The following is a 14977-nucleotide window of genomic DNA, read 5'->3' on the forward strand; positions in this document are numbered from 1 at the left end:
ACGCGACGTCAGGCCCAGGGTCACACACTGGTATTCACGTGCTTGGTGTCACTCCGTGTTACCCTCCCGGTTGCACTGTGTGCTTGGAGCCCATGATGACAATTCAGGGTCAGACACTTGAGCCCCAAACTCAGGCCCACACCCGGTGCTGCACAGTGTCATTCGCCTGTGTTTACATATTTGAGCCTCACGGTGTCACGCTCAGTATCATTCGGCATCACACAGCCAGTACCAGACAGCAGCACAGTGTCCCACAGTCGGTGGCACATCCGCTGTCTCGCACAGTCCTGGACAAGTGGTGTCACACACTTGGTGTCGCTCCATGTCACACACGCAGTGCTGCATTCAGCACTCTCCACACAGTATCCCGAGATCGAAGTCACACTTGATAACATACAGCATCCCAAGCTCCGTGTCACCCAGTAGAACACCTGCTGCCCCACAGTCAGGGTCCCGGTGTATGTCACCCTCAGCATCACCCTGGGTCCCACGAGCCACTCCCCCCCTGCCCTCCCCCCCCCGCTGGGTACAGTCGCAGGAGCTGCTGCCCCGTGTCAAGGCTGTTTCCTGTTGTTGTGCTCAGAGTCCTCAGCCACTGCCTGTTCCTCAAGAATTTCCTGTTGTCAGGGCCCCGTCAGGCCTGGCCCAGCCTGGGATCCGCAGCCTAAAGGCCAAGAGCGGGCAGGAGCCCTGGGCCCTCTGCCCGCCCCGCCCTCGCTGGGCCGGTGGGATTTTTCCCCAACCAGCAACCTGCATCCCGTGGGCCTGGGCTTGTACTGTACGCTGAAAGAAGATGCCCTCTGGGCCCTGCCCCACACCCAGGACCAGGACTCCAGGGCAGCCTGGATGCAGCTGTCTGCACCATCTGAGTGGCTTGGGACAAGACCGTAGCTGGGCTGTGGGGCTGGGGGCAGCCAGAGAAGAGGGACGGGCCATGAAAGGGGGAGACAAGGCTTAGGTGGCTAGAGAAATTGGGGACGCCTTTCCAAGGATGCCAGCGGAGCAATGGGACCAGAAGGAGGTCGAAGAAAAGGCTTCAGGCAGGAGCGAAGGCTTGGAGGCAGGTTGCCGGGGGTGAGAAGGGAACCCCAGGAAAGCGGTCAACCTGCGGGCGCCCCTCCCACTCTCCCCCCCACCCCGTCCCACTGCAGCAGCCCTCAGACTCCAGCTCCAGGCGGGAGGCGCGGGGCACACCCTTCCTGGCCCTGCCTTAGGCGCCCCACTGATTGCCCCCCAAGGCTGTCAAGCCCCTCACCTCCTGCCCCAGGCCAGCCCGCAGGAAGGACAGGCAGAGGCCAGCGCACGCTCCCCACACGGCCTGAGATAAACATTTCCAGGGAAACGGAACTTGTCCTCTCTGTGTTTACAGCCAAGGGCCAGGCGGTGGGGGGAGGGCGGCCAGAGGAACCCCGTCCAGTCCCGGCCCGCAGCATCTGGCCCAGCCTGGCCTCAGACCTGCTGTGCGCCGCTGAGCCAGTCCCCGCCTCTCGGAGCCCCCAAGGGGACCTCCCTGGGCCTTGGCCTGCCCACCAGCCTTGCCCCCGGCCCGCTGCATCTTTCCTCCGTGCAATTCCTGGTGCTGGAGGCCTCGGCCTTCAGACTAGGCTTCCTAATGGCCGGACCTGTGTCGGCCCATCTCCGCCCTGTCCTTGGCCAGTGGGGGGTGTGGACAGATGGAGGGACAGACAGACAGAGACACAGGCGGCAGTGGCAGCTGAGAATGCCTCCTGGCCCTAAGTTCCTGCACACCCCGGGCCTGTGTAGCCCGACAGGTGGGCGCAGACAGATGGCAGGACCTCGGGCCTCGTGGATGCCAGATGCTGTGGCCAACTTGCTGGCAGCAGCTCCCTCGGGGCCGTGGGGCATCACCGAGGTCACTCGTTCCCGGTGTGCCGAAGCAGGGAGAAGGCTGCGCAGTTAGGCGCATTCACGGAAGGATTTTAAATCCGAGGCTGAAAATCGCTGCCTGCAGCCGCCCCTCCAGCCTCACCCCAACGCCCCTTGCATGGTAACCTGGGCTCCGCTCACACGTTTGCCTTCTCCTGTGGAGGCCTGGGGACATTGGGCCACACGCTGCTGCACGAACTGCTCCTCGCATCTGCGTGGCTTTCCCCACCCCGTGGCGACGCTACCAGCCAGGACCACCCTGGCTCCTGCCACTGTCTGGGGCTCTCCCACTTACCCACCAGGGCTGGCCTCGGCCTTACTCCAAACTCGGAGACCAAACGCTCCTCAGACCAGGACCCATGGGCAAAGAGGTTTTTCAAGATGGGTTCTTAGCACCAAGCCAGCCTCTTGCAGCCCCTCTGAGTCTTTGTTTGAGGCACCTCTGTGTGTTTGGTCCCGGGCCTGGGCTGGTCCTTGGGGCCTCCCTGTGGTCCCCTCAGAAGCTGACCACGTGGACCTCTGCGACTATCCAGCTGATGCCTGGCCTCATCAGTCAGTGGCTTTGACCCTTCCCATCCTTCAAAGTCCCAAGGCTGCCTCCTCCAGGAAGGCTCCAAGACTGCACCCCATCCAGCACTTGCCCCCTTCTTAGAACACCTCCAACCCCCTCACAGCCATTCTCCTCCCATCAAGAAGCATTTATTGAGCACCTACTATACACAGGCCTATGCCAGGCCCCATGTGGGCCCAGAAGAGACAAAGGGGACTCAGCCTTGGTTCCTTCCCACCAGGCGTTTACCCCTGCGTGGGAAAGGATATATAACCGCCTGGGATAACAAGCTCAGGGGAGCTTGGGGCTGTGAGTGCCCACGAATGAAGGCAGGCTGATCTGACCTGAGGTGGAGGGAGCAATCTGAGAGGACTTCACAGAGGAGGTGACATCAAATCTGGGCTTGGAAAGGGAGTAGGTAGAGAACAAAGGGACAGGCCCTCCAGAGAGAGGGGTCAGTGCGAACTAAGTCAGGGAGGCCCAGAAGAGCTAGTATCCTGGTAGCGAGCCCTGCCATGTCTAGGGGCCAGGAGGGGGCATGAGGGGAACGATGCCATGCTGGGATGTTGTCCTTCCTGATCCCGCGAGCAGCAGCAGATGCTAACGCCTAGTGCCAGGCAGAGCATTAGGAGGCTCGGTACAGCTACTCATACCCTTGTCCCTGCCTGCCTCGCCCGAGCCCCTGCCCCAGGTGGGGCTCCTTGTCTGGGCTCTGAGAGCCAGACAGAGAGGGCACAGACCTTGCAGGCTCAGCTCCATGCTTGAACTGCCTCAGCTCGACATCCCGAGAGAGGGATGGCCCTGCACCAAAGGAGGAGTCTGGGCTGAGCCTGAGGAGCCCCTTCTCCACGCGGGCCAGCTGGCACAGGCCCAGGGAGCCGTCCCGAGAGGGTGCAGGTGCAGGTGGGTACCAGCAGCGCTGCTCCCATGGCTGTTCTGCTGTCAGTGCCAGGGGAACGGGCTGTGTCCACAGGACCTCCATGAACCCCAGCCCCGCCCTGTCCAGCAGAGCACAGCCTGGACTTGGCTCCAAGGCTCTCACCCGGGAGGGAAGCAGTGAGGGTGCCAGTTCCCTCCAAGGACCCTTGGGGGCCAGGCCTGGAGCAGGCGCCTCACACATACTCTTTGTAACTTCTCCCAGTAGCTCTCCTTGATTGTTGGAGCTTCTTATCCCCCAACCTTTTTTTTTTTTTTTTTTTTTTTTTTTTTTTGCTTTTTAGGGCCGCACCCATGGCATATGGAGGTTCCCAGGCCAGGGGTCGAATCAGAGCTACAGCTGCCGGCATCCATCACAGCCACAGCAACGCGGGATCCAAGCTGCATCTGCAACCTACACCACAGCTCATGGCAACGCTGGATCCCTAACCCACTGAGCCAAACCGGGATGGAACCCACATCCTCATGGATGCTAGGTGGGTTCGTTACCACTGGAGCCACAGCAGGAACTCCTTCTTATCCCCTTTGGACAGGTGAGGCGACTGATGCTCAGGCTGGTTAAGCGACAAGGTCACACACCTAGGAAGTGGCGAAGCTGGGACTTGAACGGATGCCCGTCTGACCCCATGGTCTGTCTGCTGGATGAGGCCGTCTTATCTCCCCAGCGCCACCTGACAGGAGGGCTCCTTATCGGTCTCCCATCCCTCTTCTGTCCTTCCATCCAGTGGTCCCTGCAGTCGTCCACCCCAGGCCCCTGCTCTCTCCAATCCTATCCGATGTTGGGGAGTCCCCAGGGGCACAACCAGTCTCTCCCCAGCAGGGCTGAGTATGGCCCTGGACACTGGGAAGGGGTGTTGACCGAACCCAGAAACGGAGTGGGCTCTGCCCAGAGACCAGGCAGACACCTGCCATTTTCACGGCGTGTGAGGGGCTGGGGGGCGGGACAGAGCTGAGAACCGAGGGGCTCAGAGCTGGAGATCCTCGGTCTGAGGGAGGGGCCGGGGGACCCAGGCAAAGGATGACCTGGGGATGCTTCGGGGAGAGTGAGACTTGGTGCTAAAAAGGAGGGCAGAACTTGAACTTGTAGGGAGCAGGCCCCAGGGCCTAGGGCAAGGGCGCAGTGCACAGAGGCATGAATGAGGAGCCTGGGCCTGGCTCCTTCCCTCGGGCCCGGCTCCCTTGGCCCAGGAGGGTCTCCGTTTCCTAGGAGGATGATAGATCCAGCCTTTCCTGGCAGGTGGCAGCGGCTGCCGAGGCACGGCTGGCTCCCAGGAACACCATCTGGCCCAGCTCCGGGGGGAGCCCCCGCCCCATGGGGAATGCCACAGCCACAAATAAATTAATAATGACTTTCCAGCCCCTTCCTTTCTCCCCTCCCCAGCTTCCAGCTGCAGGCGCATCCTCAGGGCTGGGCTCCATGTCCCAGCGAGGAGCCCCTGATGACCCTCAGGGACGAAAAAGGCACATCCCCAGGCTCGAGATGCCCACCGTCCACAGGGAAAGAGGTACAGAGCCACATGGCATGGAACAGAGGGCACTCATGGCACAGACAGCAGAATGCCCTAGCGTCTGACCGCCAGGGCAGGAGAGCTCAGAGGAGGGAGCATGAGGCAGGAGGGCTTCCTGGAGGAGGGGAGGCTAGAACTGAGCCCAGAGGATCGGGAAGCTGAAGGGAAAGAGGCCGGTGGGAGAGGTCCGAGGGAGGCGGGAGCGGAGGAAGGAGGGCCTGGGACCCGGCGGGGGCTACAGAGGGAACGGGGGAGGGGAGCGTGGAGAATTTTTGAGCAGAAAAGGACCAGTTCAGGTTTGTGGGTTCGAAAGATCTTCCTGGCAGCCACATGGAGAACAGGGGCACCGGAAAGCAGCCGGCCAGCGAGCCGTCCAGGGGAAACGACCCGTCCAGACTGGGTCAGGCAGGGGAATGGAGAGCGGGCGAGGAGGGCAGAGCCTCAGCAGGGAGTTGCTGGATGAGGGCGGGGAGGACCAGGGAGCTGTCTGCGTGGTCTCCCAGGTGACGTGTAGGACGGGACCCCAGGCAGGAATAGGGTGGGAGAGGTGGTCTTGGTAGGGGGTGACCCGAGGCCGGAGGGAGTGGGGCTGAGATTCGGCTCCAGCCTCCCAGTCCTCCCAGGGGTGGGGGCAATGCTCAGACTGACCCCCGCCTGCGCCCCCCCCCCCAAGCCCACCCACTCTCCCTCCGCTGAGCTCTCACCTGCAGTGGGCGGTCTCTACTCCCTGGGGGCACTGGCTCCTGTGCATGGAGGTCCCGGCCGGCTGCAGAGACAAGAAGGCCAGGGGCTGAGGCCTGCCAGGCCCTCTCCCCTTCTCCTCATCCTGCCCCTCCCCCGGCCCCTGGCAGACCTGGGGCTTCCTGTCTCCCCCAGGCGGCCTCCTCCAGGGAGCCCTGCGGGATTGCACCCCGCTTCCCAGGGGCGCCTCTGGCTCTGGCGTATCTTCAGTCCCCGAACTCTGAGAACAGAGCCTAACTTTCAGCCTCGGGCTCCTTGGGAGGGGAAATGACTGCATTTGTCCCCCCTCTGTGGCCCCCTCCACTTCTGCTTCCCTCCCTTCCCTTCTGCTCTCTCAGCCTCAGCTTCCGCATCTATAAAATGGGATTTGTAACACCTGGGCACCCGGGCACTGGATGGGGCTCCCAGCTGGGGTGGCTGTGAATCCTAAGTGAATGGGGTGGCATGTGTGAGTCCTCAGCCTCCAGCCTGGGCCCATCAGCACGAGGCCACTGCTCCCACGTGCTGGCAGACACACCCGGACCCGCTCATTCACTCTGGGTCTCAAGAGTGTCCCCCCGCCGCCCAGGTGGCCTCCAGAACCCCAGCCCCTCTGGGAGGCGCTGCCCAGGGCCCGGCTGTCGCTCCCCACCCCCACCCATGAGCGCACCCAGGCATCGGACAGGCACAGGCGGTGGGATATTCTGAGCCTGGCTTGGTTCCCGTCAGCTGCTGGCCGCCATGCCAGCCTGGCGCGGGCACAGGGGCTGATTTGATTTGGCAGCTTCGAAGCGTGCGGCGGGGAGGGGGAGGCGGGGAGGGGGATGAGACACCCATCCCTGCTAGGGAATAAACAGCCTCGGGCACTCAGCGAGCTGCAGGGAGGGCACAGGCTAGCAGCAGGGGGTCCTGGTTCCCTGCCTGGCGCCCCCTTCTTCTCCCTGGACACCTGACTGTGACCGCTGGCATCTCCGGTGCTCCCTGGGTCACCACGGTGGTCACAGTAGCTGCACCTGGTGTGTGGACGCTTGTGGTGTGGCTGCGGACGGGTCCAGTTGTCCCCCACGTCCCTGTGTCCTGTGGGGTCTCCCTCCGCAGCAGTGCCTTCAGCTGGGCCCACGTGGCCCAGCATGATGGGGTCTGTGAGTGTCTAGATGGGGTCATCTCCCAGAGCGACTGTGACCCCGCGGCCGGGCCTCGATGGGGGACTGATTGCGGCCCAGGGCTGACAAGGTCGCCCGTGTGCATTGTCTCGGCCTGTTTCTTCCCTCTGTGCGATGACCCGCTAACCCAGCCACGTCCGGCAGAGGAAATGACGCAGGCCAAGATAAGCGCCTGACCTCAGGGCCCATCCCTTTGTCCACAAGCCAAAGGCTTCTTTTCCACCCACAGCCACCCTCGCGCTGCTCTGGGACAGCCCCCTTCCCTGCCCCGAGAAGAGGCAGTGCTAGTTTCACTGGACGCTAACTGCCCCCCGGGCTCTCCCTGGAGAGGCTCCTGCCCCATTCTGTCCCCATCACCCCCTGCAAGCACAGGGGAGGTGGGCAGGATGAGGGGTGTCTCGGCTAGGCATCCACAGCTCCTCCATAATCTAACCACCCTCCTGCCCACCCCCCGCTCGGAGGCCCACTCGTTAACATGCAGACAGCCCTGGGGAACCTGGACTCCACGGCCTCTGGTCAGACACCTGCTACTGGAGGTCAGGGGTGCTCATGTTCTGAGCTCTGCACTGAGAGGGCAGGGGTGTAGGGTCAGACCAGGACCCTGGTCCTAAGGGGCCCACAGGCCAGAGCTGTGCCCCAGACATCAGCCAAGAGGTCAGGGTAGGGTGGCGCCTACTTTGGGAAAGACGCAATGTCTCATCTGTCACTGCCTCCCCATTGTCCACTGTCCTCTGGGGACCTCAAGACGCTCCCCACCCAACCACAGGAAGCTGAGCCCCTCCTGGAGACAGAAGGAGGGAACACTCAAGGAGAGACTCCAGGACTCGGGGGAGACTCAGCCATGCGCTTGGGGCCACAGAAGAGGGACCTAGGCTCATGGAACTCAGTTGTCACAAAGGGGCTGGTGTAATGGAGATAGCAGAGAGCTCCTGGGGGCCTTCCTGGAGGAGGTGTGGTGCCTCACAGGAAGAGAACACTAGGTACCCGGACAGCCTCCCCACTCTGCGATATAGGTTTGTACCTGGGACTCGCACGTGGTTGCAGGTGTCTGTGTGTCCATGTGGGCACGGGTGTGCAGTCATGGAGCCCTGAGCTCGGGTCTGTCCCCAAGGGCAGGGTCTGCCCGAGGTAGGGGTCAGCCAGGCAGCAGGCACAGTGACAGAGAAGAGTGCAAAGAAGCAGAAGGGAGAGGAGGCCTCTCGGGTTGGTCATAAGGGAGTCAGTCCTCAAACCCTCGGTGCCTGAGGCCAAGACAGTGTGCTTCCGTGACCTGGGCTCTGCCACTGGGCAACTTCAGGCAGGACCGTGCCCTCTCTGAGCTACTGCCCTCATCTGAAGAATAAACGAGATGGACTTGATGACCTCCTAGGGCCCTTCCAAGTCTAATGGTGTTTTGGAGAGACGGACACAGAGATGGGGACATAGAGGGACGGGAGAGTGGCCGCGGGGAAGCGGAGAGAGCGAGAGGGCTGGGACAGCAGGAGGATGAGAGGAAAGCGCTCGAGGCCCCTGCGGGTCAGGCATCTGGGGAGGAGCTCTCGGCTGGGGACCCTATCCTCAGGGCCACGACAGGATGCAGTAGACAATGGAGCCTGGCGATGGCAGACAGTAGTTGTCCCCACCCCACCTGCCTCCTGGCCTATGGGAGGGGAAGGACCAAGGGTGACAGACAAAGGCTAAGCCCCCCACCCCGAGTCCTGCCTCCGCTCCAGCTCTCCAGGTGTTCTGGGGACGGGGGGAGCTGCGGGCAGTGGGGAACGGCCCGGACTGGGCATCAGGCCCTGCTGTGCTGTGTGACCCGGGCCAGCTTCCAGCCTCTGTCAGTTGATCCGTGGACATACTGGGCTGGCGCGGTGGTATTGCATTCCGAGGGACCCACCAGGATGGCTCTCTAGAGGGCCGAGGTCCTTCTCTCCTGCTTGGAGGTTCTTTCCCTGCCTCTGATGTGGGTGCCGAGACTGGGCGCAACCCCAGAGAAGCCAGCCACCAGACAGAGCCAGCCATGCGCAGGGCGCTCTCCAGGGGAGCCCCGTGGGTCATCAGCCTCCAGGCCCCCTGCTTGGGACTCCCTTCCTTAAGCCCTTCTTGTAGCCATTCTAGGGCACAAGCAGGGTCCTTCCACCTTGGCCTGCGCTCTAAGGGTGCCAACGGGTCCGCAGCCAATGCCCACACTGCCCCTCTGGCTGCCTGGCCTCTGCCCCAGTCTTCTGTCTTGGGTCCCCGCCGGCCGGGGCAAGTGCATTCCCGTGTGCATGCGTGCGTGCGTGCGTGTGTGCGTGCGTGCGTGCGTGCCTGCGTGTGTGTGTGTGTGTGTGTGTCCAGGAAGCGCTGTCTCCTGTTTCCCCCTCAGGCCAGGACTGCCAGGGATGGAGTGGGTGGGGGCCAGCAGGCCCCTCCTTCCTCCTCAGCCCAAGGTTTCTCCCAAAGACTTTGGGGGCTGGGAGGACAGCTGCTCCCCTCTCTGCCACGGTCAGCAATGACTGGAGATGGGAGGCAGGGGGACGAAGGGAGCCACCCCGTACCCTGCCAGCTCAGGGAGCAGCGGATCCCGCGTGTGCACACACGTCAGAATGCTGCGGCAGGAGAAACTGCCCGTGGGACCCAGCTTGAGAGGGTCTCCTACCCGGTAAATGCCAGCCCCGCCCGCCGTCCCGGGGGCTGGGGGATGCCCGCCACCCAGAGCTGTCTCCACGGCTTCTTGTTATGTTTTTAAAACGGAACGTCGACATTAACAAGGCAGGTGGTTGCAGCTCTTCCCAGCAACCCCATTTAGAATCATTGAATCATCAAATCATCAAATCCTAGAATCCTGGAATCACAGGCTGTCCGCGTCTTCGGCTCCCAGAGTCTCAGCATCTTAAAGTTACAGAATGTCGGATCACACAACCACATATCCACACCGCCCTGGCTGCGAGCTGAGAGCCTCGGAAGGCTGGAACCCCATAAAATGACAATGCCAGATTTCCCCGAGGGCCCTACACCCCGCGAGCCCGTCCATCCCAACGTCCTCCTTGTGTGGGTGAGAAAATTCAGCCCAGAAAGTAGCCTGAGTCAAGATCGCGGAACAGTGGGAACCAAGCACTGCCCAGCCTGAGATCATAATTCGGGACCTCAGCACCCCGGTTTTCCGGAAGTGGTCCAGCTTTTGCATTTGGGATACAGAAGCCAAGGGAAGGTGCCCTTTAGCCCTGCTCACTCCGCCTTCCCCCCTCTCTGCTGCTGCCTCCCACCCACCACCCCGACGGGGCCCCGCAGCAGGCACCTCATCTCCGGCCCCTCATACCCTCAGTTCCTACAACTTCCTCCAGGGGTCTGTAGCCAGGCCCCTCGAATAAAGGCAGCCGTAGATGGGTGAAGTTCAAGGGGACAGTCCCTCAGGGTAGGGGACAGGAAAAGCAAAATGCCTGCCACCTGAAGCCACCAGCCAGAGGACCGGCTTCCCAGAACAAGAGGCCAGAAGGTCCTGGAGCCCCCCGGGGGTCCAGCCACACCAGAGCAGCAGCTTCAAGGGACCCAGATCCAAAGGGGAGGGAAGCGGTGGAGGCTTGCCGTCGGTATTAGAAGCATCACGAATGTACGCGTAGCATCTTCATGAATTTACATTTTAACTCATCTTGGGATGTACTCATACATTTTTGAATTTGAATTTTATTCACTATTACATTTGGCAGATGGTTTTAATGTTTGAATTCTGAACGCTCTTTGCCCCGGACGGATCCCAGGTCCCCAAACCACAGATGAGGATGCGGCAGCCCCCAGGGGGCTCCTGGTCTGTTTAGCCTCAAAGCTCTTGACCAGGGAGGCCGTCCTGAGACCTCTGCTCCTCAGAGACCCTGGCCAGGCCCAGGCGTCTGCCCTGAAGTCCTGTCTGCCCTCACGTGGCCCCTCAGACCCCAGGCCGGCGCTCTCCCCCGGTCACCGCTCCAGCTGACGGCTGCTTTCCCCGCCTCTGCCCCGCTGCGCCTTCACTTCCCTTTCTGGCTTTTTCCCGTTCAGCCTTGTCATCCTTCGTCTGAACCACACTGCCCCAGCCTCCCGCCTCCCCCCGCTAGGTGCTCTCCACTCCGTCCGTGGCCCAGGGAGCTCCCTCACAGGTGGGTCTGAGCAGTCCTGTCCGCATTTTTCTCTTTTCTTTTTCTTTTTCTTTTTTTTTTTGCTTTTTATGGCCACACCCAAAGCATATGGAAGCTCCCAGGCTAGGGGTCTAATCGGAGCTACAGCAACTTGGGATCTGAGCTGCGTCTGCGACCTACACCACAGCTCACGGCAACACCGGATCCTTAACCCACTGAACAGGGCCAGGGATTGAACCCTCATCCTCATGGATAGTAGCTGGATTCTTTACCTCTGAGCCACAACGGGAACTCCAGGCCTGCCTTGCTTTCAACTCATCCCCTAGTGCCCAGTTCCCCTGGAGAAAGTCCACCAAGTTCCTTGACATGGCACCAAAGTCCTGCACAATTTGGCTCCTGCCAGCCTCGCCAGCCTCATCTCCTGAGGCTCCACCCTCCCTGGCCCTGGCTTCCCAGCCCTCAGCCACCCTGGCAGTTCCGGATCCAGCTCCATGGAATGGTCCCCTCCCTCTGTCTGTCACCAGCAAGGCTTCACATTCGCCATTCTCTCCTCCTCTCTGTCCAGAACTTTCTCCTGGCTCATCCCTCGGTTCTCCATTTAGATATGTTTCCTCTTGGAAACTCCCCAGTTTGCCCTCCCTCTCGCTGAATTAGGGGCCCCTGCTCTGCTCTACCACGGCCCCCGAGTTTCCCTCCAGCATCGCCTTCCCCACACGAACTGTCAGCCTCAGCCTTTGTCTCTGCCCCTCCTCCACCCCATCACCTGTCCCCGGGTGGCCCTGGTACCTGGGTCAGTCTACCTGCCGAGGGGCAAATGCCTTGTTGCTCAGCGTGTGTGGCTGAACCTTAAAATGCTCGCTGTGCTCTCTACCCACCCTCTCCGTTGGGCACAGAGGAGGTGCTCACTAAATGGCCATCCATAAAGGCCTGGCAGTACACAGTGTGTGGCATGGACAGGGTGGCCTGCTGTGCCCAGAGGAAGCGAGAGTCCCTGGGCTGGCTGGGGACGTCCTGGAGGAGGCATCTGGAACGATGGTCCGTGTGTCCATCCCAAGACAGCCACTGAGATCAGGCCCCAGGAAGTCCCCGGCCCAGCATTAGGGCCATCAGAGCCTGGCCAGAGTCTGCAATGAGGGAGATTCGGTGACCAGAGCACAGGACAGGGCCCCCAGAGATGCTGGCAGGGCAGTCAGGGAAGGCTTCCTGGAGGAGGGGCCACTTCCGGTGAAACAGGGGGCAGGGGAGAAGGTGGAGACGAGCCGGGCTGGAGAGAGAGATGGGAAAGCGAAAGCCCAGCTCCTTGTTGTCCTTTACCCCTGAGAGGAAAGAGAAGCGGGAGTTGGATGGGCAGGAGGAAAGGAAGAAGCCAAGGAGGCACAGAGATAACCTCAGTGCCGCCACCATGGCCAGGGTGGGTATGGATGGCTGGGGCTGGCAGGGAGCAGATCCCCAGCTGTGGTTGGGAAATGTTTCCTGTCTCCTTGCCAGGGGGTCATTAATAATCGTTTACCCGCCACAGGCAGCACAGAGGCCAGCCAGGGAGCAGCACGGGGCCGGGGCCGGAGCCCAGCCTGGCAGCCGGGAGAGCTGTGTTCCAGGCCCAGCTCTGCTACCTTGCTGGGGAACCTGCACGTGCCACCTGTGCTCTCCTGGTCTCCCCTAATGCTGGTGAAAGGAAGGTCGCTACCGACCTCTCGGCTCTGGGCCTCAGTTTCCCTAGGTGGCAGGTGCCTCGATGGTCAGGATGACTATCTGGGCCCTGCTGAGCCGAGCTCAGGTCACATGGCATGGGCAGACCCAACCCAGGCTCCGCAGGGCTCAGCTTCTGGGGGAGCCAGACCCCAACACAGTGGAGTGCAGGCCTGGAGCACATCGGGCTGTAGGAACCCAAGGGCGGACGGTCCGCTAGGGCCTGGGGGGCTGGAAAGGCAGGGCTTCTCAGACACAGGACGTGGGAGCCCTGCGAGGCCTATCTGGCCACTGGTCTGACCCCAGAACTTAAAACCGTGCCCGCCTGGTACATAGCAGGTGCTCAATACTTATGGAGAACAGAAAGAGTCCATCTGTTAAAGGAGACACTTGTGAAAGGAGCTTGGCATTTGGAAAGAGCTGCCTAAAATGTGATGGTGAAGACAGGACAACAGTGACTCCGGCCAAAGACAACGCGACGGTAGAAGCCTGAGCAGGCAGGAGGCCCGTGGCCGCCAAGAGCCCACCAGCCCCGCCTGGGAGTGAGCGCCAGCCTTCGCCATGCCTTTTTCCAGTTGGGCCATAATCTTCCTCAGCCCGAGGCCACATTTCTCTGCCCATCCCATACCTGCTCCAAGGCTCAGCTTAAGTCCACTCACTTCAGAGAACCTTCTGGAATGTGGTGCTGCGGCGCTGGCCTCCAGCTCCCCTCACTGACTCTGGGGGTCTCTGCGTCTTCCAACCACAGGGAGTCCTGGCCCGCACGCTCGCAAACCTGTCGGCAGGCTGCCCACCAAGGCCTCCCCAGAGCTTTCTGTGGAGGCTACGCCCTGGGCCCTCCTACGGAATCCATCAGACTAGGATCCAAAGGCGTGATCAGGCCTCCTTTTTCAGAGAAACGTCTCGTGAGGACAGGAACTCTCCCCCCGACCCACATCAGATGTGGGGTCAACAAAATTAGAGATACGTCGAGGTCTTCCTGGTTGCCCCCCAGCCCGGGACCCTCCTGGGCACCACCCAGAGAAGAGAAGAGGACCAGCCAGCAGGCAGAAGGGGGCGCTTGGCTGCTCAGCACCCCGGAGATGACGTGAGCAGGAAGGGCACTGGGCCCCGCATGGGACTAAGACCTCAGGGGTGGCAAACTCGCCCAACCCCAAGGCCCGCTCCAGCTGCTCTTGGGCTCCTCTGCCCCCCGGCGCCCTGCTCCTGGCGCCCCCCCGGCAACCACCCAGGCCTCGGCCTGTGCCCGGACCCCTGCCCTCTGCGGAGCACTGCGAGGTGGCGGCCAGCACAGCAACCCGCGACTTGTGCATCCTCTCCCCATCCCCTCCCCATCCCAGCCCCAAACACAGGCGAAGAGGAAAAGAACAAAGCTTCCCGGAGCGTGACATCGGCCGTCTGTCCAGCGCCCGCCTGGCCGGAAACCCAAGACAAAGGCCTTGGTCAAAGCGAGGGGGACGAAGGGCAAAGGGGAGAGGCAGCCTGGCCTGGGCATCTCTGGGGACCTAATGGGAGGGAAGCAAGGACAGGATGGCAGCCAAGCCCTCCCTACACACACACGCACACACACACACACGTCACTCCACAAACATTTATGGGACACCAGCTGTATTCTGCCACCACAAACATCACACCCCTCGTTCCTCACCCCCCACACCTTCTGTACACATGCCCGCACCCCCTGCAGTGCCTTCCACAGCCCCCCCGCCCCGCCTCGCACCCCACACCCCAGCCCCCTGGACCCGCGTCCCACACTGCTCACCACACACGGAACAGCTCACAGGGAGAAAAGATCACGCAATCCACGTGTCACATCGAAAAGTCACAGAGCCCACCCGCCCCCACTTACACGCCACCCTCACCCCCACCCTCCCACAGGCACCTCGCAGACCCTACACGCACCTCGCCAAGTGCGCGCGCGCGCGCACACACACACACACACACACACATCCAATTACATTCCACACACACACATGCCACCCAGACAGAGACACACCCGCATAGATAATGTGCCCACTTCACGTCACCCCAAAACGGCACGGGGTGGGGGCACACACAGCTCCTCAGCACACAGTCCTGCATGCACACTGCCTCCTCCCCACACACACTGGGGGTGCACACGCGCGGACCCCTGCGCCTCGGCTGCTGCACGGTTTCCTACCTAGAGCTGCACAATCAGCCGCCACACAAACACGTGACACTCCAACACCAGCACACAGGTCCCGAGTTCCTGAGCCACTCCAGGAGGGAACTTGAGGACGGAGCCAGTCCCCTGGGCTGCAGACACACCGGGCCACTCGCAGCCCCTCCCTGCCCCCCCACGCGCCCCGACCACCCTCCCCTCAGGCCCCTCCGGTGGCCCTTCCGGTTTCACACAACAGCTTCTAACACACACAAATGCACACGCGGCCCTCCGTGTAAGCTGCCCCTGCAAACTCCCCATCCCACCCT

At 61.8% G+C, this 14977-nt stretch overlaps 1 protein-coding gene across 6 annotated transcripts in view; it reads right to left on the reverse strand.

Annotated features, from left to right (window-relative positions):
* Positions 1-14977, reverse strand: part of PDE2A (phosphodiesterase 2A) — a 91330-nt gene that overhangs the window by 48522 nt on the left and 27831 nt on the right. For 3 of the 6 annotated variants that reach the window (XM_013999451.2, XM_021102284.1, XM_005653692.3), the window contains exon 3: positions 5586-5647. The exons of 2 other annotated variants lie outside the window; for them this stretch is intronic. In XM_013999451.2, coding sequence (XP_013854905.1) covers positions 5586-5647 — 62 coding nt within the window. Of the gene's footprint in view, positions 1-5585; positions 5648-6614; positions 6876-14977 lie in introns of those variants that run through there. One more of the 6 variants, XM_013999446.2, reaches the window with a different exon arrangement.

The sequence above is a fragment of the Sus scrofa genome, chromosome 9 (assembly GCF_000003025.6).
Source record: "Sus scrofa isolate TJ Tabasco breed Duroc chromosome 9, Sscrofa11.1, whole genome shotgun sequence".
Taxonomy (NCBI): Eukaryota; Metazoa; Chordata; class Mammalia; order Artiodactyla; family Suidae; genus Sus; species Sus scrofa.